Source organism: Nilaparvata lugens, chromosome 7 (assembly GCF_014356525.2).
Source record: "Nilaparvata lugens isolate BPH chromosome 7, ASM1435652v1, whole genome shotgun sequence".
Taxonomy (NCBI): domain Eukaryota; kingdom Metazoa; phylum Arthropoda; class Insecta; order Hemiptera; family Delphacidae; genus Nilaparvata; species Nilaparvata lugens.
This window is the reverse complement of record NC_052510.1, coordinates 39,814,898-39,838,262: the sequence shown is the minus strand read 5'-3', so window position 1 is coordinate 39,838,262 and position 23,365 is coordinate 39,814,898. Positions and strand designations below refer to the sequence as shown.

Below are 23,365 nucleotides of genomic sequence, written 5' to 3'. Positions count from 1 at the left end.
TTTTTGAAATCTGATATTCTTTGAAATATAATTGTTGCAGTTTTAAACAAGTCTTATCAACCCATTTTGAAGTTGCAATACGTTCTTAGAAAATTGTTTTTGTTAGATAATTTGTGTATATTCGAATACCATCCGTTGAATGATTCTATCCTATTGAGTTAATTCTGGTAGCCTTTTTACTACTTTTTAATCTGAAACGACAATCATAAATAATTATTGAAATGCTTCCATTAGCAAATAGTAATTATCTTCAATTAACTCAGTATGTGTTTATTCTTCAGTTTTAGGAATATAAATTGTAATGTTTGATTGGTGCTAAATTAGTGAGTCTATTCCATAGGCTTAATAATATAGTCTACTCAATATCAGCAAATTCCTTTTGATTAGATATTGAATAAAAAATATGTTATTTCATCACTTAACAATCTAAAGCTTTTCCCACCTCATTAGTAGGTATGAATTTATCAGTAGGTATCAATTCACGCCTGATTAATGAAAATTCATTAAGACACTGTGTGATATTCAAGTGCCTTAAATTAGATTAAATTCATTTTTAGAGGATTAAGCTGTACAGTAGAATAAATGAGTATACCATCCAAACAATTAGATCTCTCAAGTTAAGGCTTAGTCAACTCATCAATTACCTTAATCTAGAACTTTATATTCTAGTCTATTATTATATAATTTATCTAATAAGTAAGTAGACCAATAGCAAGTTGATAACTTCTAAGCTAAAGTTATGTTGATACCTCAGATTTTTTAGTTTTCTTTATATTGATGACTGATTAATGACAAAGAATTATTATAATTAGTCAACATTTCAGCTGAATTTCCTTTGTCATGCCTTTCATTACGTCCTTGTTTTTCCCATTAGTTAGATTTATTTGTTGTTGAAGAAGTATAATATGATTTAGTTTTTGACTGTAAGTGTATTTTGTTGATTTTTTCATGTGTAAATTTATTAAGTTTACTTTTATTGAAGGTATTCACAAACTTAGCATAGAAAGTCTGATTTTTCGTAGCTTTGTTAGTAAAACACTTGTTCTTGCACATCACCATGATAAAGCAAGCCGTTTCACCCCCCTCCCTGGGATTCACAAAATTTACCTGTAAAACGAATATCACAGGTAACGGTTTGATTTGTCACTTATAAAATGATCCAAACTAAAATGTATGGTATATTTTTAGTTTGCAAGTTAGGAACTAACTTCCTTTCTAAACATTCTTTATTCGTTGTTCTCTTTCTATTGAGCCAAATAATTTGCTCCAATATGATAGTAATATAAGACTGTACAATAATGTAACGTTTGAGTCTGTAATTTTTTAATTACATTTTTCATTGTAATGAAGTGTTTAAATACATTTGTCACATGTGTATCATTGAAATTTCTCATTCTTAAATTACATTCCTACAATGTAGAACTTATTCTGTATTATAGCTGGGTACATTATTATTATTATCAACTCTAAAGCCCGGTTGCACAAAAGCTGGTTGAATTTTAACAGAGATTAATTTCACGAGAACCAATCAGAGAAGTCCTTTTTATAAGACGGCTTCTCTTATTGGTTCTCGTGGAATTAATCACGATGAAAATTTAAACGGCACTAATACTTCTTAGTACCTTGCCTTATTCTTGCAAGTACCTTCATATGGACAATAATTATGCAATGTGTTACAAACAGCGAATGTGATAATATTAAATTGAATATAGAGTTGAAGGGTTGAGGATTCAGAAAGAGTATTCATGTTTCTTTTATCAGTTTAAAATATTTTGTTTTCATTATTTTGATAGTCAGGTGATCTTATTTTGTTTTTTATTTTATAAGTAACAGTTGGCATTGCTTATCAAATGTTGTTCTGCTAAAGACGACTTTATTCTTACATTAGTCATGTGTCCAGCTCTTACATGTTGAAAGATTTTATGTTTAGGTAGTTTCAATATTTAGCCTAGCCTACCTATACATACGTCCAGCTTCTCAATATGTTGTCACAGATTAATGTTTGGGGTACATTAGGATTAGTGTATTATCATTATATTTTTTTCTAATTGAAATATTTGTAGAAGAGTATCAAATTCATTTGCAAAGTTGAAAGAGTACAATTTTCATTATTTTTTATACATGTTCACCTTATTTTCTCTAGTTATAGTGTTGTGTATTAATGTTTTGGTATAAGTGGAATTATATTATAAATACTATCTGGTTATTATATTTGTCTTGTAACAATTTGAATAAACGTATAAAAAGTCAAATTATTTCTCTTCAATGTTTTTTCCATTACGAACTGCTTGTTAATAATCACTTTTTAATACTTACATTACGACATAGCAGTCAGGAAATTACTGACATGTCGTAATTTAAGTACGGTATTCAAAGTCAAATTATTTGTTTTTCATGTGCCATTCTGGTCACTGGTCTTTCTTACAGTAGTTATTTTGACAGCAAACATTGATTATATAAAATCGAAAATAAAATTTAAAAAATTATTTTTTTAAATAAAGTTTTGTTCTAGAATAACAGTAAAAATAAAATTTTGTCTTGGGAATGAAAATTATTTTTCTCTGAGAGGTAGGGATCTAATTAAATTTTGGCGGAAAATAGTAATACAGTGGTGCCAACGCTCCTCCCAACCAGAAAATAGAGTTCTGTGTAAAGGTGCGTACAGATATACGCGCCGCGAAGTGAGAAATTCACTTTTAATCAGCTGATGCCAAGCTTTTTTAACCGAACGAAGTGAGGTCTATGATTCAAGTCGACGGTTTGGCATTTCTCTTAATCTTTATATGTTGCGCATTTACGGCGAAACGTGGTAAAAGATTTTCATGAAATTTAACAGGTATGTTCCTTTTTTAATTGCGCGTCGACGTATATACAAGGTTTTTGGAAATTTTGCATTTCAAAGATAATATAAAAGGAACAAGGAGCCTTTTTCATACGCCAATATTAGAGTTAAAGTAAGGAAATAAATTGCTACATGACATAAGATTGACAGTTCAAACTTTATTAGGTTGTCAAAACATTATCTTGTTAATATACTGAATCTAATTCAACTAGTTATCTAAACAAGAATGATATCATCATGAGGGAATCAATCATCAGTTTGTACACATCAGTACACATCAGTTTGCTGGTGTACAGGAAGAGGGTGGATAGGTGGCTATACCGTATTGGCTGGGAGATGGCCGAACGATTGCTCCAATCCCGTTATGCACAGTGATCAACCATCCGTAACCTAAACATTAGTTTGAAACTTTCATTTACAATTCTTTATTTTCAATTACATGAAGTCTTTTTTTTCAGTCTCCTTTGACTATTCATATATATATATATATATATATATATATATATATATATATATATATATATATTTCTTTTTTTTCACCTTCCCTTTAAAAAAAAATACTCTTTCTCTTGTCTTTTCTCATCAATTTCTTGGATTTTCCTGGACCCCAAGCACCGCAGTCCATGCACAGTTGGAAGTCTTCATTCTTATTAATATTATTACTATTAGTAGTATTATTGTTTTCTATTTTTAAAATGTATGAAAATGAACATAATTGTAATTACGGTAACTATTCAATAATTGTAAATAGAGACTGTTCCTGAACTCCCCCCTACACACAGACGTGCAGTCTTGTAGGGAGATTCCTTATATACTAAGTACAAATTAATGTAAAATGTTATTTGATTTGTAAAAACTTTTTGGGAATAAGTTGATTTTTGATTTGATTTGAATAGCTCCACAAGAACGATTGGCTCTAACTTTGAGATTCTTGACATTTGGCGATTCATTTGTTGGTTTCCAATATCTATTCTGAATCTCAAAAAAAGAAAATTTCTACAATAATTCCAGAAGTTTTGATGACCTAATCAAAGCACTTAACACTGTCTCACAAAATTGACAGTCTTCTCTAAGGAAATTAGCCATAAATTGAATCAAATACTAAATTGCTGCCCATTTTAAAATAACTCTGCTCATACACATGACAAAACAGGATTCTCCAAAAGATTAGCTTCAAGATTTACCTTTAAGGGAATACTAGTTCAAAGTTTGAATAAATCTCTCTATAGATAGCCTAGCTATCTAAAACGTATAATATCATATTGAAGATTACAATTTTAATTAACAACTCTGATTGATAACATGAAACAAACACAAGATGATTTGATAGCCACAGTAAAATAATATTTGAGCTATACTTTCTTGTAGGAACCCTTTAGAGAAGCTTTTTCCCTTAAATTATGCAGTTCTAAATTTGTTAATCATGATACAAATTATTATTTATTCCATGCATGTTTCTATTTAAATATTTGACAATCCACATATCCTACAAAATTACAAAAATCCCACAATTTACAATTAGTTATTGGATCACAATTTGATTTGTCAATCATTAACCTAATTCATTCATTCATTGGAATTAGGTTATGACGCCTTCAATGTTTACGTTTTGCCTCACCCGTATGCCGTATGGCAAAATCGCGTCCACACGTACATTCAATGCTCGCCCGAGGCGCCTTTGAGCACGCCAAAATACCGACAGGGTTCCGGTTCGCCCACATGCCTCAGCGAACAGTGTCCACACGTGCGAATGCGAGCCCATACACGTATGCTCACCCGAGGCAAACGTACGTGTGTACACCGTTTTAAAGTAGTATAAGAAAAAGACCATCTGATCCTAAAACAGCACCGTAATACGCATGCGTATAGTGAGATCCACGTTATAATGGGGCCGCGGAATTGGAAATATCTGGAACTCAAAATATCAATGTTAAATGTCGTATGCTTGAAAACTGTTGCTGGGTGGAACTCCAAATATTTGTCAGACAGCGGAATTGGAAATATCTGGAACTCGAAATATGTTGCTAGGCGGAATTGGGAGTATCTGGAACTCAAATTATTTGTTTGTCAGATGGCGGAATTGGAAATATCTATTCAACAATGTAGAAATATAATCTGTCAAGGCAGAGAATCACAAACACTGTTCTCCTATCCTTTTCCACTGCCATTATAACGTGGACCTCACTATAGTTACCCACTTAGGGTAATTCATAGCTCATTATATATTAAAATTATATTGGTTTATAAAATAATAGTCATGTACATATTATGCAAGTTTTCAAAACTCTGTTTCTGTTTCAAACAAGACTGATGACTGTTGATGAATTTATTTTAGGTTAACTATAGAACCCTTCATTTGTTTTGCGATAAATTTGTTTCATCCCACATAAACACAGTCTCGCTAATAACGATCGATATTTTGAGTTCGATATATTTCTAATTCCACATACTTCCAATTCCACAGCTGACAAGATATTTTGAGTTACGCCGGCCTGCACGATATTCGCAGTTCCGCCTGTCAACATATTCGGAGTTCCATATATTTCCAATTCCGGCTAGCTGCAAGATATTTTGAGTTCCAGATATTCCCAATTCATGTTATTACCCGTTATAGTAATTGTTCAACTTTGGAATTGCTATCCTTGTCTATCATTCGACAAAGCCGGTGGTACTATCCTTTTCTAGGTCCACAACGATGTCAATTATGTTTTTGACAGTGTAGAAATAATATTAATTGATTCAGAGAATCGGCATTGATATTCTCCTATCTTCATCCACTGCCATTATAACGTGGACCTCACTATAGGTAACGTTTCAAACCAACAATTCTTTGAATGTAGCGGTTACTAAGCACTGTGATGAGACATTACGAGTTATATCAACATATAGTCATGAAATAAAAAACTAAACTCTTTAACCTTTTCTGTTACCTTGTAGAGATTAGCATCTATTTTACGATGTGAGTCGAATATCGCAAGCTGAATCTTACTGTCGCGCAATCAGCTGATCGATACTCGGTCGCATACAGCGATACAGCTGACCGTTGCCGTTACCGAGTCGATAGATTAGGTACTCTGTGTGTGAGGTTTTGATGTACTGGTTAAAATCGAACTGCTGTGGAATTTTGAACTGTCGAACTTGGCAATGGATGGGATGGAAACGAATGAATGGTTCAGTCTGTCAGAGTGTCAGTGAGTCAGTGTTGTTGTCAGTGAGGGAGGATTAAGTTTAATTTTTAAATGGATGTTATTATTTTTCGGCCTGTGTAAAATATTTATTTTCATTTTCCAATGTAGTCGATTCTTTGTGCTTTTTAACTAGTGTTGTGCTCACATACAACCAATTATTAGTACATTCTAGTCATATCATATTTGAACGGCTACTGACAAAGAATAGGTAGTTAGATTTTCGTGAGGTTAAAATATTGTGAACTCTCAAAATCCTTTCAAAATGATGCAGCAAGTCTTAAAATCTTTTCCTGATGATAAACCAATTACTTCAATTTGCGTAGTGGAGGATCAGTCGAAATGTCCACCAGGATTCTATGTTGTAAGTTATTTTAGGTTACTAGATTCACACTATCTTCATGAAAATGAAGCCATTTTGCTGATGGTATTGTAAGAATATAATTTTAAACAATTGTATACCTATCATCAAATTATAACTGTAAATGTAATTTAATAATTAAATTGTGCCTATACTTTTCTGAAATGATGCCGGCGTCATAAAGTAATTATTTATGAGTTTATGAATTATTTAGAATCCATGAACTTTCAATAGGCCTACTCATGAGCCATAAACTTATTTATCTTTCAATCTTTTGTCAATTACCTAAACTAGCATTTTATTAATCAGTAGGGAATACAATAAGTTTACTTGCTATAAGTTTTTAAATAGGAATATTAATAGGTACTGTAATTAGGCCTGCAATAGAATCCAAAAAATGTTTAAAGAAACAATGGACATGGAATTTTCTATCCAACTTTTTTTTATCAAATTATTCAAATGTAGTGTTATTTTAATCCCATGTCCTAGGATGGCACCTTAAAAGAAATACATATTTTTCTATGAGTATTGGCACATATTTGTTATTCTATGTAAAAGAATGAAAAATTTGTAGTTTTTGTAATGCCGGTAGATATGTGATATCAGAGTTTGCGCTGTAAACTTGGCAGGTCACAACTCAGTCTTAAAATTAAAGATAGTGCCTACTCAATCGTAAAATAAAATTTAGTTGGTAATGAAACAGTAGGCATTTATAAATTCACCGGTTTCTATTCTCCTCTGTGCAAGGCCAGTTGACCTATCTCTTTATTTATTGTGTTGTGTTTCAAGAGTACTGTATCAATTTTCCCCACTATTAATTTAACATTAATTAAAAACAAAAACTCATTTTTGAAATGGACAAAACTTAGCAGTGACAAAGTTTCAACCAGTTTTTGGTCAGTAGACTTGAAGGAGATGCTACCATATGAGGTTAAACATTCAAAATTGATAGTTTTCCCTCTATAGTCTGTATAAAATAAGTTGAGACTTGGCCCTTCATCCGAACGATTTCATGAGACTCCGCGACTCCCAAATTTATGGTCTTATTCAATAACATCTTAATGATAATTCAGGATAAATTTGAATTGAATTTGAATTGAGTTTATTTCACCAAATTTGATACATGATTATATTATCTTGAAAGGGCGTAAAATGCATGCAGCACAACATAATAATTATTTGAAATAAAACTTAAGACATCATGACAAAAGGAGTGATACAATAATTATATTATATAATTGACCGAGCGAAGTGAGGTCTAAGATTCAAGTCGACGGTTTGGCATTTCTCTTAATGTTTATATGTTTTTATGTTGCGCATTTACGGCGAAACGCGGTAATAGATTTTCATGAAATTTGACAGGTATGTTCCTTTTTACTTTCCTTGCCCTATTAGGCTACCATAGGTAAGGAAAGTACCGGTATTGCTTTCCAAAAAAAATTAAGGTACCCTAATTTCAAGTTTTCTATACGTTTCAAGGTCCCCTGAGTCCAAAAACATGATTTTTGGGTGTTGGTCTGTGTGTGTGTGTGTGTGTGTGTGTGGTGTGTGTGTGTGTGTGTGTATGTGTGTGTCTGTGAACACGATAACTCCATTCCTAATTAACCGATTGACTTGAAATCTTAAACTTAAGGTCCTTATACCATGAGGATCTGACAATAAGAAATTCAATAAAATTGAATTCAAGATGGCGGAAAAAATGGCGGATAATTACTAAAAAACCATGTTTTTCACGGTTTTCTCGAAAACGGCTCAAACGATTTTCTTCAAATTTATACCATGGATAGCTATTTATAAGCCCTATCAACTGAAATGAGTCTTATTTCTGGGAAAATTTCAGGAGCTCCGTAATATTCTTGAGAAAAATGGCGGATAATTACTAAAAAACCATGTTTTCCACGATTTTCTCAAAAATAACTGGACCGATATTTTTCAAATTCATACCCTGTAGGCCTATAGTTATTTATCAGCTCTATCAACTGGCATGAGTCTTCTTTCTGGGAAACTAATGGGGGGTCCACCCCATCCTTGAGAAATAAACTTAGTAACCTCCTTCTCGTGCATGGGGTAGGTAGGTAGCGCAGTTCATAAAAAGAACACAAAGTCGAGTTATTTCATCTGTAGAACAGCTGTTTCGACGACTTTAAAAAAATGACGACTAAAAAAATCATCGAATTTCACAGTTTACACAAAGGAAAAAGTACTCTCGCTGTTTCAATATGCGATTGAAGCTTGGGGTGGTGCATATGATTGTCACTTTAATAAAGTCTTCACACTACAAAAGCATCTTATAAGGGCAGCACTGGGTAAACCAAGACGATACCCAAGCAAGAAACTTTTTGAAGAATTAAGTGTTCCCACACTAAGACAGATGTATGTAACTAGGATTGTTTTGCACTTAAATAAGAATAGAAGTAATCTAGAAATTAGAAATATACCGTACCAAACTCGTTCATTAGCATTAAATAATTTCAATATCAACTTAATAAAACTAGTAGTTTGTCGACACCAATTCACCTATCTTTGCAATATATTTTCAAACAAAATTCCGATAAAACTAATTAATTCAAAAATTACTAAAGCACTTATCTTCTTCTTCTTTTTCTTGACCCCCTCTGCCGTTACAGCGTAGGGGTACCAGACTCGGTCCATCTCCTCCATGCAGTCCTATCCTCAGCCATTCTTCTCATATCTCTCATTGTCTTGCCTCTCTCCCTCCCCAATTCCTCCAGATAGCCTTCCCAGTTCATCCTAGGTCTACCTCTCCGTCTCTTTCCTTCCCTCCTAGCCTCCACCACTTCCTTTACTGTCGACATTCTTGCATTCTAGTGAGGTGTCCAAACCATTTGAGTTGCCTTTCTTTTATGTCTTCCATCAGTGCTCTTCTTCCCACTTCTCCTCTCACTCTCTCATTTCGCCATCTATCATGTCTTGTCTTTCCTATTGCTCTTCTGTGGTACCTCATTTCTGCTGCAGTAACCTTACTCCAGTGTTTCTTGAGGGTTACCCAGCTTTCACTGCCATAAATGAGAGTTGGAGCAAACACACAATTAAATATTCTTTTCTTTGTCGTCATATTTAACTCTCTTTTGCCAACCACGGTGCTGTTCAGCTGGAAATATACATTCATTGCTTTTTTCACTCTGTTTGCAATTTCTCTATCTAGTTTTCCATCTGCACAGATAATTGCTCCCAGATACTCGTACTGGTCTACCTCATCCAGGGCCTTTCCTTTGCATGTTATTCCACAGCTCTCTCTCTCTCCCACCGCTACCCTCATAATCTTGCTTTTGCTCGTATTCACCTCCATTGATCTTCTTGACAAAACCTTTTCCCATACGTCAACTGCCTTCTGGAGTTTCCTTGTACTGTCTTCCATCAGAACAATATCATCTGCGAATACCAAGGCCTGTAAGTATACTGGTCTAAGATTTTTATGACCCACTTTCATTTTTGGGGTGTTTCTTTTGCAATACTTTAGTATGCTGTTCATAAAGATTATAAAGAGCAGGGGGCTGAGGCTATCTCCTTGTTTCATACCCTTTCTCATATCAAATTCCTGAGATACCTCCCCATCTATCCTTACCACTCCAACCGTTTTCCTATACAACGTTTGTACTGCTCCTATCAATCTGTCGCTGACTTCCAACTCTCTCATGGCACTCCATATTTCTCTTCTTGGGACCGAATCAAATGCAGCTTTCAGGTCTAAGAATGCCATAAATAGGTCTTTTCCTTCCTCCATATATATCTCCATCACCCTTCTAATTGTACATATGTGGTCCTGGGTTTGTCTGTCCTTTCTAAATGCACTCTGCTCCTCTTCCAGTCTTTCCTCCACTTCTCTCCTTAGTCTTTTTTCAATTATCCTGGAATATATCTTTAGTACCACTGAAGATAGACAGATTGCACGGTAGTTGTCACATTCTACAGTTCTTCCTTTTTTATAAATTGGGATTATTATGTTCTTCTCCCAATCTTTGGGGACCTCATTGCTGTTCCAAACTTTTCTGAATAGTTGCCATAGATACCGCTTGACTCCAGATCCTCCATATTTTATATATTCTGGGGCCACTTCATCCATCCCTGGTGCCTTTCCAATCTTCATATCCTTTATTGCCTCTTCCACTTCCCGCATGCTTATCTCATCATTCTCCTCTTGTGCCTCTGCTCTTCCTCCATCCCGCACTTCCTCACCTTCATCCCCCTCCCATCCAAACTTCTTTTCATAATGCAGTCTCCACGTGGCTAATATTTCCTTGGGCTCTGATATCACCTTCCCTTCTTCATTGGCAATATTCCTTATCTTTTTACCCATTTTTCGTCTCAGGCCTCTAATTGTATTCCAGAAAATTCTATTATTGAAACGAAAATTTTCCTCTAATTCCTTGCCAAATTCCTCCCAAGTTTCAGCTTTAGCCCGTCTCACAGTCTCTTTCACTTGGTTCCGTTTTTCCACATATGCTCTTCTGTCTTCCTCTGTTCTTGTTTGGAGATATCTTTTCCATGCTTCCTTTTTGTATCTAACCATGATCTTCACCTCATCATTCCACCATTTTGTACGTTTCTTACCCTGCCCTTTAATTTGTCTACTGCCACATGCCTGCTCTGCAACTCTTTTTATTGTAGTTTTAAGTGCATTCCATATATCTTCTATCCCTTTTCTTTCCAATTCCTCATTTTGCCATGTCAATTCCTCTTCCATTTTTCTGGAAAACTCATCCCTAACTCCAGGCTTCCTCAGTTCCTCAACTTTGACCTTTACATATGCCTTGGTTTTCCTTGCCTTAGGGATACTGAAGTTTGTGTCCAGCACAAGCAATTTATGGTCAGTTGCCAGCTCTGCCCCCCTTATGACCTTCACATCGCATACAGCATAGTTTGTGTTTCTTGTGTACACCATGTAGTCAATTACACTCTCTGCCTGTCTACCCAAAGCTGAATATGTAATTTGGTGTATCTTTTTGTGGTTGTAAAAAGTGTTTCCAATCATAAGGTTGTTTTCCAGGCAAAAGTCTATGATCCTTTCTCCATTATCATTCAAGATTCTATCCCCAGCAAACCTTCCCATACAGCCTTGTCCTCTGTTCACTTCACTCCCTATTCTTCCATTCCAGTCTCCCATTATGATAACATGCCTACTTCTGTCTCGTGCCTTATCCATTTCCTTCTGTAATTCTTCATAGAATGCTTCTTTATCTGCAATGTCGTAATCTTCTGTTGGGGCATAGACTTGAATTACTGTAACAGTCTCTTCCATCTCCAAGTCCACATACATAATCCTTGAGCTTACCGCCTTCCATCCAGTCACTTTTCCTTCCAGCTCACCTGACACCACCACTCCAACTCCCTCTCCTGCTCGTCTTGTCTTATCCACTCCTGAATATCTCAAACAATAACCTCCGTCCAATTGCACTTGCCCTTGGCCCTTCCTTTTCGTCTCACTCAGTCCCATCAGTTGCACCCTGTATTTTCTCATCTCCTCCACCAATTCCACCTCCTTTCCATTCAAAGTAGTCACGTTCCATGTTCCGAATCTGATTTTAGTCTTGTTCCTTTTATTTGTCCTTGAGTCCGGTCCTGTTCCGAGGCTGATTTGATTTCTCTGAATCCGAGGTTATCCAGCGTGTGGGGGATTAGCCCAACGACGCCTTCTTTGGAGTACTTCTTTGTCTGCCTCCTACCCTTCGACCTGTCCGGCTTGGGTGGCCCTGCTGGTAGTTACACTACCGCCGGCATAGCTCTCTGGGTCGCAGGAGTACGCAAGCCCCTCCACCAACGACAAGGTGTTGTACTCCCTAGGAGGGGCTAAAGCACTTATCAAGGAAATAAATGTATGGGTTGAGCAGAATATATATTTTACAATGCCTAAATGTTAATAAATCTATTCATGATTCTTTTGAGTTTTGAATGTCTTTCTATCTTTTGTATTATTTATGAAAATTGATTAAGCACTGGGATGTGCTCACAACTGTAAATTTCATTTTTTATTGTATTCTTCTTCATTAGTTTGCATTTAGAAGATTTAAATGTAGGCTGTATGTCTTGTTTTTGGTTATCACCTGTATAATTGGTTTTAACACGAAATTATTCAATCCTTATCATTGTATTATTTATAAGAAGCATTACTATAATATTATTATTACATAGGTATATATATTTTTTTCCATTTTTCAGTATTGCTATAGGCTACTTCGTACTGTTTGCTTTATGAACTCACAGCTAGCGCACAAGTTTAACTTTGCTGGCTGTGCCAAATCATTCATGTTTTGTAACTATTATGTAATTTTGGCGAAATAAACATTCTCATTCTTATTCTTATTCTTATACTCCGAAAACAATTATATATAAACATATTATACAGAAGTCTGATCGTAGTTTCAAATATGAGCAAGGAAAGTTGTGTGAGTGTACCACACCAGATTTTTTAAATTGTGCGTCGACGTATATACAAGGTTTTTGGAAATTTTGCATTTCAAGGATAATATAAAAGGAAAAAGGAGCCTCCTTCATACGCCAATATTACCGTAAAAATGAGACTATAGAATTATTCATCATAAATCAGCAGTCGAGTTGACTATAAATTGCATGCCATGACGCATGCAATTCAATATCTCAATGTAACTTGGTAAAAAATTAACAGCTGTGTAGACTATAAATTGCATGCCTCATTGAATGCAATTTTTATGCACTATTGAAAATAGGATGCAAAGAACTTATAACAGCTCGTCTGGGCGCCCAGATGTCTTCTGGTTTTCTCGCGCTAAATTCTGGAAAGTGTTATAAATATGAGATAATTAAATCTTGTGTAAGCATGATCTGATCAAATAAATGGTTAGTGTATCAGTGTGGAAGTGCTTATGGTTTGGGACGTCGTTATAACTGCGCGAGGTCTACTGTTCACAGAACTACTAGTAGTAATAAAGATATAATAGTTATAGGTACATTTTATTAGAATAATAAAGATTGGTATCTTTAAATAGTGTTATAAATAAAGTGCTTCAGACTATTATAGTTTAGTCTAACATCTGATTACAATATTATTGCACTGCATAGCAAAATTTCTGAACCCTAATAATGAAATAATAATTGCCCACATAGGCCTATTAGGCCTGTTCGTGGGTCAATGAGTTCAGAACTGTATAATATGTTTTATTCTACTGATAGTATTTTATGTTATCTTAATCTATATTTATAAAAGCGAAATGGCACTCACTCACTGAATGACTGACTGACTCACTCACTCGCAGAACTAAAAATCTACCGGACCAAAAACGTTCAAATTTGTTAGGTATTTTCAGTTGGCCCTTTAGAGGCGCACTAAGAAATCTTTTGGCGATATTTTAACCCTAGGGTGGTTTTTAAGGGTTTAAAGTTCGTCTTTTAGCATGTATATTCTTCTTATTCAAATATCTTAAAATTATAATTGAAAATGTCCATACTATATGTTAATATAGAACTATAATCTAGAGAGAGTACCTCTTCGAAACAGTTGTTCTAGTAAGTGAATTAAAAATTTTGTCAGGTTGTCAAGTTGAGTTGACTTTGTTAGGTTGGCACCAAGTTGAAGATTGAAATGCATTTAAGCAGGACCTCCTAAATACCAATTTATCCAGTACCTCCTAAATACCTATTTAGGAGGTCCTGATTTATCGGGGAAAAATTGATTGGGTACTGCTACTTCAATCAGAGCTATTCCTGGGAATATTATATTACTAGCCGTCAGGCTCGCTTTACTCACCATATCCGTTTAGCCAGACGTTTAGTCTGGACCCCCGACTGGATCGTCCTAACATATGATAAAAATATGACATAATATTTCAAATTTGGTAGGTGTGTTCAGTTGGCCTTTTAGAGGCGCAATAAGAACGGATTTGGAAAAATTTCCAAAGATACGCCCAAAATCTGCGTTTTTTAGCGTTTTCTCAGCTTTATCGAGAACAAATAAACAGAAAATGTTCAAATTTACTACAACAGCTCAGCTGGGGTGCAATAATGTTGTGTTAGAAGGAATTTGAAATAACGCCAAAGATACGCCCTCAATTAGCTTTTTCTCAGCTTTTCTGCATTTCCTCACCTTTTTAAATAATTCATGGAAATATATTTCAAAAAATTCAGTACACAGGTTTAGCTGAGGTGGAAGAATTTTGTTCGCCAAAGATACGCCAATATAGAAACAGGTGTTTTTTGAGATCAAATTGACATAATATGTTCAAACTCGGTACAGAGGTTCCGCTGAGGTCTACATGCAGGCGAGAGAAGCAAGCCCGCTGATCTAATTTTTGGACGATCCAGTTGGGGGTCCATAATTCGTTACAGAGGTTCCGCTGAGGTCTACATGCAGGCGAGCGAATCGAGCCCGCTGAGGTCTACATGCAGGCGAGCTAAGCGTGCCCGCTGATCTCATTTTTGGACGATCCAGTCAGGGGTCCAGGGGGCGGAGCCCCCTGGCTAGACGGATATGGCAAGCGAAGCGAGCCTGATGGCTAGTTAAATAATATTATAAGACACACACAAACCCACACACACACACACACACACACACACACACACACACCACACACACACACACACACACACACCCAGACACGTTGAAAACGGAGAAATCACAATGGCAAAGGATACATCCATGAGAATGGATGAATATCTTGATATTGTCTTTCATAAGCTTTTTTGCAAGTGTATTAAAATGTATTCTATTCCATTTTTTAGTCATTATTATTATTCCACATTTCTCTTAAATCAACTTCCCACTAACTTATATGGAGAAAAACTTTGATTCCAATGGTCGTTTTCACACACATCAAATGCGACTACACGACACACAGAATGTTCACCGAATGGATGTTCTTAAAACTACAGATTGTTGGCCGACTCTCAGAATCGTCCTTTGATTTAACCAACAACTGATTATCAGCCAATCGGAGACAAGTTATGAGAGTCCAATATATCCAAAGTCTTGATCGTTAGCCAGGTGTTCCCGGATGGATCGCGTCAAAAAAATAAAAAAACTTTAAACTTGTTAATCAAGATGGCGTGGCATCACAGTCCCTCAAAGCTATCCCCAAGGAAATCATTGACACTGTAATAGCGACTGCCAAACACCGCATGATACATCATTAGAAGTCTCTTTAAGACTCAGGAGGCTTCTCAGCTTTCTGAACAGGAAGATTTCTCTAGACAGTCTCCAACCTGGAACTATCAGTACTATAAGTACCTGGTCAATATGCAGCTCCCAACTTAATTTGGCATCAATTCCAAAGCCAAGCAAAATGTCTGCTTCATCCCCTGGAGTGTGGGTGCTTAGAATACAAAGCATCTCCTGTGTCTTGGCCTCGTTCAACTTGAGCTTGTTTGCAGCAAACCACTCTTTAGCCACGGAAAACAGCTCCTGTGCACAGCATCTAGCTTCCAGGGGTCCACTGCCCTTACCAACAGGGGTGCACTGGTCTTACCTTACTACCTTATGGTAGTATCATCAGCAAACAGCAGACTAGAATTCTCCCTCACCCTATCTCCCTCACCCCTCCTTCATCCTTCCCGTTTATCTTTCCACCCACCACTTCAAGAATTGTGCTCGAGAAGTCAGCATCGTTTTTCGTTCCATGTCTCCCGTTCCGTGGCGTTCGAGTTGAACGCAATTACCTCGTTTCGTTTCGTGATATATGTGCAATATCATATAGGCCTACGCATAAAGACAGGATATCGTCAGCAGTAACTTCTACACACGAGATACAGTCCACTTCCTCGCCAGTTCCAAGGTTAGTGCAAATTAAAGACTTACTTTTGGGGTTGTCGACGTTTTCGTGAATTAAATCTTAACTGTACCCCAATCCATAGGTTTGGAGACAGGACGGGATTACCACTCTCCTTTCCTCTGAATTGGCACCCATCACCGACACAACCTGCCTCCTGTTGCTTAGATAGTCTGCCACCATGCTCCATGCACTGTCCCTGATGCCATACCTATGTAACTTGTCCAGAGTCTCACAGGATCAAGGTTGGTGTGGTGTGTTTGCCTACACATGAAGATGAAGCCATTCCATTTGTTCTAATAAATTGGATGTCATCTGTTTTTTAATATATATAAATATATATTATGATGACATGGATAGAATAGAATGACTGCCTTTATTTTTCTTAGAGAGCGCAGTCGACCCTCTCTTACACTCAACTCTCTATCAAGTATTATAACAATACAAAAAAATAATACAAATAATATGATTAAAAACAAACAATAGTTAAGTTATCTACTTATTTAAAATAATGGTAAAAAATTTTAAATTATTGAAAAGATAGAGAAAAAAAGACATTGAAAATAATACATAACAATGCTGAATAATAGTATTTTCCGATACTTCATCACTTTAGTAAAAAATAAGACACTACAGAATACAATACTGTAGGCCTACATAGCAACTGAAGTGTTTGCTATACATTTCATTTCCTACTTATTATCACTATGTAAATCTCGAAGTGGATAAGTAAATTAAATTATGATTTATTTTAATAGTAAAATAGAATCTTCCTTCAATCAACAAACAATTCTCCTCCAATCCATGTGACATACATATATAAATATATAATTTACATATGTAAATAATGTGGTGACATCATTTTAATGCCAGCTTTAAACGTTTCTCCTGTGGAGAAAAAATGATGAATTTAGTGGATCCTAGACATTTAGATTCAAATCTACATAACAATTAATTCCCCTTTTCATCCAGGATATTTGTGGTTTCTTAAAATTTCGATTTATTGACCGAGCGAAGTGAGTCCTAAGATTCAAGTCAACGGTTTTGCATTTCTCTTCATGTTTATATGTTCCGCAATTACGGCGAAACGCAGCAATAGATTTCCATGAAATTTGACAGGTATATTTCTTTTTAAATTGTGCCTTGACGTACATACAAGAATTTTGAAAATTTTGCATTTTAAGGTTAATACAATAGGAAAAGTCTCCTTCGAACGCCAATATTACAGTAAAAATCAGAATAGAATAATTCTTCATAAATCAGCTGTCGAGTGGATTTTCAATTGCATACAATAACGCATGCAATTAACCTTCTAGTCCTGACCCTATTTTTTCCGACGTTAGTCGTGACACTGGGTCCCAGGGACCCGCTTCTTTCATATTGAATATCTCAATATATTTCAAGATATAATGTTATTCCATGATTCTAATATGTCCAAGGGTTATTGATGAACGCAACGAGCACTAATGTAAAGCAGAAATCGATCTTTATTATAATTTTAAAAATAAATTTATAAAACCTTGCATTTTTAAGGTGGTAGAAAGAAATGTTCGGCTATTATTTTATATAAAGTCAACAAAAAACGATAGTGATGAATACAATTATGGATCTCACATGCAACACTACAAGAAAGATGGGAGAAAAATTGGAAGGTCCACTCTTAGGGTAGTTTTTACCCTACCCTCAAGTTCATGTTGCACAATATTTTCAAAACTTATGAAATTATAGTGATGAATACTACTATAAATCCTAAAACATACATGAAACACTACTAGAAACATGAAAAATATATAATGTCATATAAAGCTTACTTTTAGGGGAGGTTTAGTACTCCTAGGATCACTTGAAGTTCATAGGTTTCACTATCATCCTACTCAGGGTCAGTATACTTATCTTGAACTATGAATTTATTCTTATCATCACTAATGTCATTGAAAATAGAGATCTAGAGGTCAATTTGTCATTTCTCGAAGTCTCTATTCAAAATGTACATGTTGACTGCTTGAATCCAATCACTATTGCATGAAAATGTGCATTTGAAAAAAATGAAAAAAGTTACGTTAGTCATGACCCAAAAGCATCATTTCACGAAAACAAGTCACAGAGCACTAACACTCTACATCAAGTTTAAGTGTCTACTAACATGAATTTACATGGATCACAAAATACAGTAAAGTGAACGGAAGCAAAATTATAACTCAAAAAAGAATTGCTGGGTCCCTCGGACCCAGGGTCACGACTAGAAGGTTAATATCTCAATGTAACTTAGTAAAAAATCAGCTGTTGAAGGCCTAATATATACTTATTAGATATATTGGAATAGTTATCTTGGAGTTTGGTAGAAATATATTACATTTGCATAGAACTCAATTTATTTATTTAAGTTATCTTCATAATTCTATCTATCTTCTATCTAATTCTAATAGGTTACCAACCCATCCCTATCTTATATGATAAACCTTTAATCATAATCATATACCTACATGATTAAAAAACAGCAGACATTTAATTTACTAGAACAAATGATGGAGTGCCTTCAAGTTCAGATGTAGGCAACACGCCTAACTTCTTCCTACATTCGCTACCTTGTCTCTACGACACTGTACTTGCTTCTGTGAGACACCTTGTTCCAGTGAGAACTTGCTTCTTTGAGACTGCCATTTATAGTGCTACAAGTTTGGACGGAGACCTTGTCTCTATGAAACTGCTTGTCTCTGTGGGAACTTGTTCCTGTGAGACTGCCATTTATAGAAGTACTTGCTCCTGTGAAACTTGTCTCTGTGACACTAATATCGTTCAAAAACACTACTTGTCTCTGTGAGAACTTGTCTCTGTGAAACATCCCCATACAGATCACTTCTTCAATATCTAATTAACTATTGAACAAGAAATCCGAATTATGTTTATATTATTTATGTGTTAGAATTTGATTAAATTATAACTGTATTTTTTTTGTTTCAATATTTTTTCTTTGAAAAACGTTTGTAAACTTTTAATTTCTCCAGTTAAAAGTCGGAAAGCTCGTGAGAGTATACACCTCGATCCCATAAACTTTCAACTAATCAATAACTTGTTAATCCCCATCTCTTTTTCATTTTTCCGACTTGTGCATAATGCAGGAAAAGGACTGGTAGATTTAACGAATCTATTTTAATCTTGTGCTGGGGTAAACAATCTTCAATCCTTCAATATATTCCGAGAGCATACTTCAATGTATCTGTAACTATTCCATAAAAACATTTTACCATAATATAAATATTCTATAAACATGAAGCTCTGGTGATCTTAAGGAATTAACATTCTTATTAGTGTGTTCTTTCTTGTTATTTAATGGTTTGCATTTTACTGTACATCACTAGAGGTCATATTTTCACTGAGCACTTCTCAAATTCATGTTTTCTAAAATTGTGAGAATAAGTCTTTCATTGGAAAATATTTACTCTGCCTTTGAAGCAACAAATAAAAAAATTAATTAATTTTTTAATGAATGAACAAGATATCCCTTTAACTGAGAGAATAACATACTATTCTGTGTGATAATATTTTTTGTACGTTATCAGTAATAATTCAAACAAAGTGTTTTTTAGAGTAATATGTGTAGTGTCTAGGAATTTTAGTTTTTTATTATTGAAAAATAATTTTATAAAAATACTACCGTGGTTGTTCATGATCATCCATGATATATTTGAACGATACTACTGTTGAGGATTTATTAACGTTCCAAGGCTCTCTGTTGATTAATTTCAGGGGCACGCTAACATGTGATTCATGACTTAATTAAGGCAATAGACACGTCTGGGGAGTGGGTATTTCCAGTCTATTCCCTAGCCGAGATGGAGTTGTGCTGCACTAGTTGCCATAGTTAAATATATTTTGAATATTTATCACAATTTGACCTACCTAGTTAAATTTTGATTCCTTGAGCATTAACTTCCTCCGTCGGATTCGTATATCCCAAAAAGTGTGAAATAGTAGCATTATTCAACACAATAATGATGAATAATGAAATAATTTTCTAATAATAATGACCTTCGATCTTCTTATTATTTGATAATTGATCGTATATTTCTATTCTGACTTACAATCGGGTTGAATATATTAGCTTCCAAGCAGATGTTTCTTCTCATTGTTATTCTCTGCATTACTCAATAGAGGGCAGTAGCCTAATCACACATATAGGAGGGCATTCCTTCAAGTATCCTGAAGGATAGAGTTTATACTGTCTGTATGTATACTCAATCATGTTTTACTTCAAGAAAAAGACCAATCAAATCCTACCATAATAATTATGATTTTCAGAGAAATGAGTTTATCTTCTCAATGATGTAGATGTAGTAGACTTCGTAGTAATTCTCACGTAGTAGAATTTGTATTTTCTGTTGTTGTATCATCTATCTTTGAACTATTAGAATATTAAGCTATTGCGGTACGAGCCAAGTACCTAACAACAGAATAGTTAACTACCAGATGGTTTGAAGGCTGTCTGTAACCTTCAGTTGCATTTTATTCGGCAGTGTGGATTTCCCGATTATCTATCAAGATTAATCATGCTTCACAATCACAACACTCACAATCATTCACCAGCTTCCAGTGACTGAGCACTGAGCACGGATAGTATTGTAAGTGACGCAAGAATACTACGTCACTGTTTCGGCTTGTAACTGGTTTTCAGCGGATCCTTTTCCGTAACGGATCATTTGAGCGGAATTTCTGTCGGTTTCAAATTTAATTTGCCTTGCTCAGCTCTGTGAAATGTCTTTTATCAGGGAGAGATGGCAAATGGAATATAATGAAAGGCTTCTTATAAGTCAGAGTATAGAATGTTCAATGTTATACATACTAAATTTATTATGAGAGTCTGCTGTGTTTGTTGACTTGATTACTTGGCAGATCTCAAGTAGATTTATATCACAAATCACAGATCAATGAAAGAATCTTTAGCCTACTTTTCTATCTTGGTCATAAAACTAGCAATACTTAGAAATAAATACTCACAAAAACAAAAACGAGCATTTCCAAAGAACAGCGTAGTTATACATGATAATTACTGAAGAGCGTAAATTGTATTTTTAAAAGTGAAAGTGACATAACCAACATTTTGATTTGGACAGTATAGTATAAATTGGAAATGGGACAGTTTTGGGCATGAGCCTGTTGTGCCTTTCCTCATTTTAAGTATTTTTACACAATGTGATGAATAAATAAATAAATGAATAAATAGTCCCCTATCTTAAGAGTGAGTTGATTTTTGTACAATATGGCATACAATACAATAATCATTAGGCTAATGAAAATTTATTGTCCTCTGTCTGTAAAAGGTGCAGCTTTATATCAACTTTGATCTGGAAATTAATTTCAAATGGCGAGCTATATTATATTATTTTAATATATCTTGGTGTAACTGAATCAGTGTTAGGCCTATTATATTATTATTCAATTGAGAGACTTGTAAGTTATTGAGAGATTCTCCTATAAACAAAAGACTTTTTCCTATGCTGAGATATTGTGGACTTTTTCAGTAATTCATTATGCTGAATGTTGATAACCAGCTCATTCTATTGAATAATGATGTAATAGCTAATCTACGATCGATTATCTAAGATCATGTGATCAAAATTATTTACAGATCCTATTATTGAAACTGATTCTATTGATACAATAGGATAAAATAAAAGGTATAATTGAACCTTTTATTCAATAGTCTATAATGATCATTACCGTATTTATTTTGAATAGTCAAGTGCGTTGACTATGACTATTGACTTTTTTCATCCAAAAAAGGCAAGGTTCAAGTAATAAAAAATGAAACATCTATTTCTACTTTGGAAGCTTTTATGACCTTTTTCAATAAGCTTTTTAGGGAACTGTTATCATGAAGCTTTTAATTAAATCACAGTTTTATCTAAGTAACATAGTTTGAAAGCAAACAAATACTCATGAGAGGGAAGCTCCATTGAAAAAAAGTAAAGAATGAGGAAGAGTAGTAGTGGAAAGGAAATTGTAGGAAAAGAACAAGAAGAAAGATAGATTAAAGGATTAAAGATAAAAAATAAGTAGAGGAGAAAGAAGAAGATGGTCAAAATGAATGAAGTTTGAGTGAAAATCTTAAGAAGGAGAACAGAAGTATAAGTAAAAGAAAGTAAGGAAGGGACCTATTGAAAAAAACGAGACTAGGTGGAAAAACTCGTGGTGAATGTTGATAAAGTAGTAGAAGAATCAAACGGTCTCTTTCGAGATAAGGTGGGAGATGAGTTTAATTCAACAAAAATATTCATCCCACTCTCTATTCTCAATTAAAATTAAAACATTCCCAATTGATACTGTTAAAATCCTAATACTATAGAAGAAACATGAACACCTTGGAAAATGTATTGCTTTCCAGGAAGAAAATTCACTCAGAAGTCTGGATCACTCATGTGAAGTTTCTCTTTCATTTTTTCGAGGAAACAATTGACTAAAGTAGGCAAAATTGCTGTAACCGTTCTAATAAGATTATTACATTCCCGAATAACTGTATCAAGCTTTCATTGTTGTGAATATAGGAGGCACGGCAACTTCGCAAATTGCTATGACTCAGTTGTCGTCGCTTTCCTCAATAAGCAAGTGAACGGATACGGAAGTGAATATCTTTATTATAATGGCACGTTATCTTTCCTTTGTTTGTCTGCTTGTTTAATGGATGGACTTTATTTGTATTGGTCACTTATTTAGATAGTACAGCTCATTAATAATATTTTGAAACATTATACAAGATAATAACAACGGGGATTGATAATGTTATTTGTTGGGTAACTAATAGCTCAATGAAATGGAACAACTGGAAACTAGATAAGTAAGCTAATAAGTGTCCTCGCTGTTGCATAAGTATAGAAACTGTGGAAATATGATAGATTTAGAAGAGAGAGTGGGTGGGGAGAGAGAGAGAGGGAGAGAGAGAGGTGAATGAAAGAGAGACAGAAAAGAGTGAGTGAGTAGTGACCACCATGTGCGATTTTAGCTCAGTGATCTTTAGCGTGTTAAATTCTCTCTGTTACTAAAAATAGCTAACGGAACTCTGTTACTGTTTAGTGACTGACAGCTTTTGTCTGTGCTATATATGTTTGCTTTTTAACAATAACTTTCTCCGTTGAGGTGGGTCATGCCACAGTGCTTCTGTATGCAAATTTGTAAATGAAGGATGCTTTTAAAATTATCATTATAAAAAGTAAAGTGTATGAAGTAG

At 34.8% G+C, this 23,365-nt stretch overlaps 2 protein-coding genes across 3 annotated transcripts in view; one reads left to right on the top strand and one right to left on the bottom strand.

Moving 5' to 3' along the window:
* The first annotated feature begins 5,913 nt into the window (after positions 1–5,913).
* Positions 5,914–23,365, top strand: part of LOC111051911 (multivesicular body subunit 12B) — a 52,282-nt gene continuing 34,830 nt past the window's right edge. The window contains exon 1 of the mRNA XM_039432740.1: positions 5,914–6,391. Coding sequence (XP_039288674.1) covers positions 6,293–6,391 — 99 coding nt within the window. The 5' untranslated portion in view covers positions 5,914–6,292. The remainder of the gene's footprint in view (positions 6,392–23,365) is intronic.
* LOC111052303 (craniofacial development protein 2-like) lies at positions 10,329–12,124 on the bottom strand. 2 transcript variants are annotated; one of them, XM_039432739.1, is made up of 2 exons: positions 10,794–12,124; positions 10,329–10,462 (listed from the first exon to the last, which is right to left on the bottom strand). In XM_039432739.1, exons 1-2 carry the CDS (start codon positions 11,865–11,867, stop codon positions 10,445–10,447), a joined length of 1,092 nt encoding a protein of 363 aa, XP_039288673.1. In that variant the 5' UTR covers positions 11,868–12,124; the 3' UTR covers positions 10,329–10,444. The 2 variants fall into 2 exon arrangements, with proteins under 2 accessions (XP_039288673.1, XP_022194631.2); XM_022338939.2 differs by having other exon boundaries at positions 10,332–10,459; positions 10,791–12,124.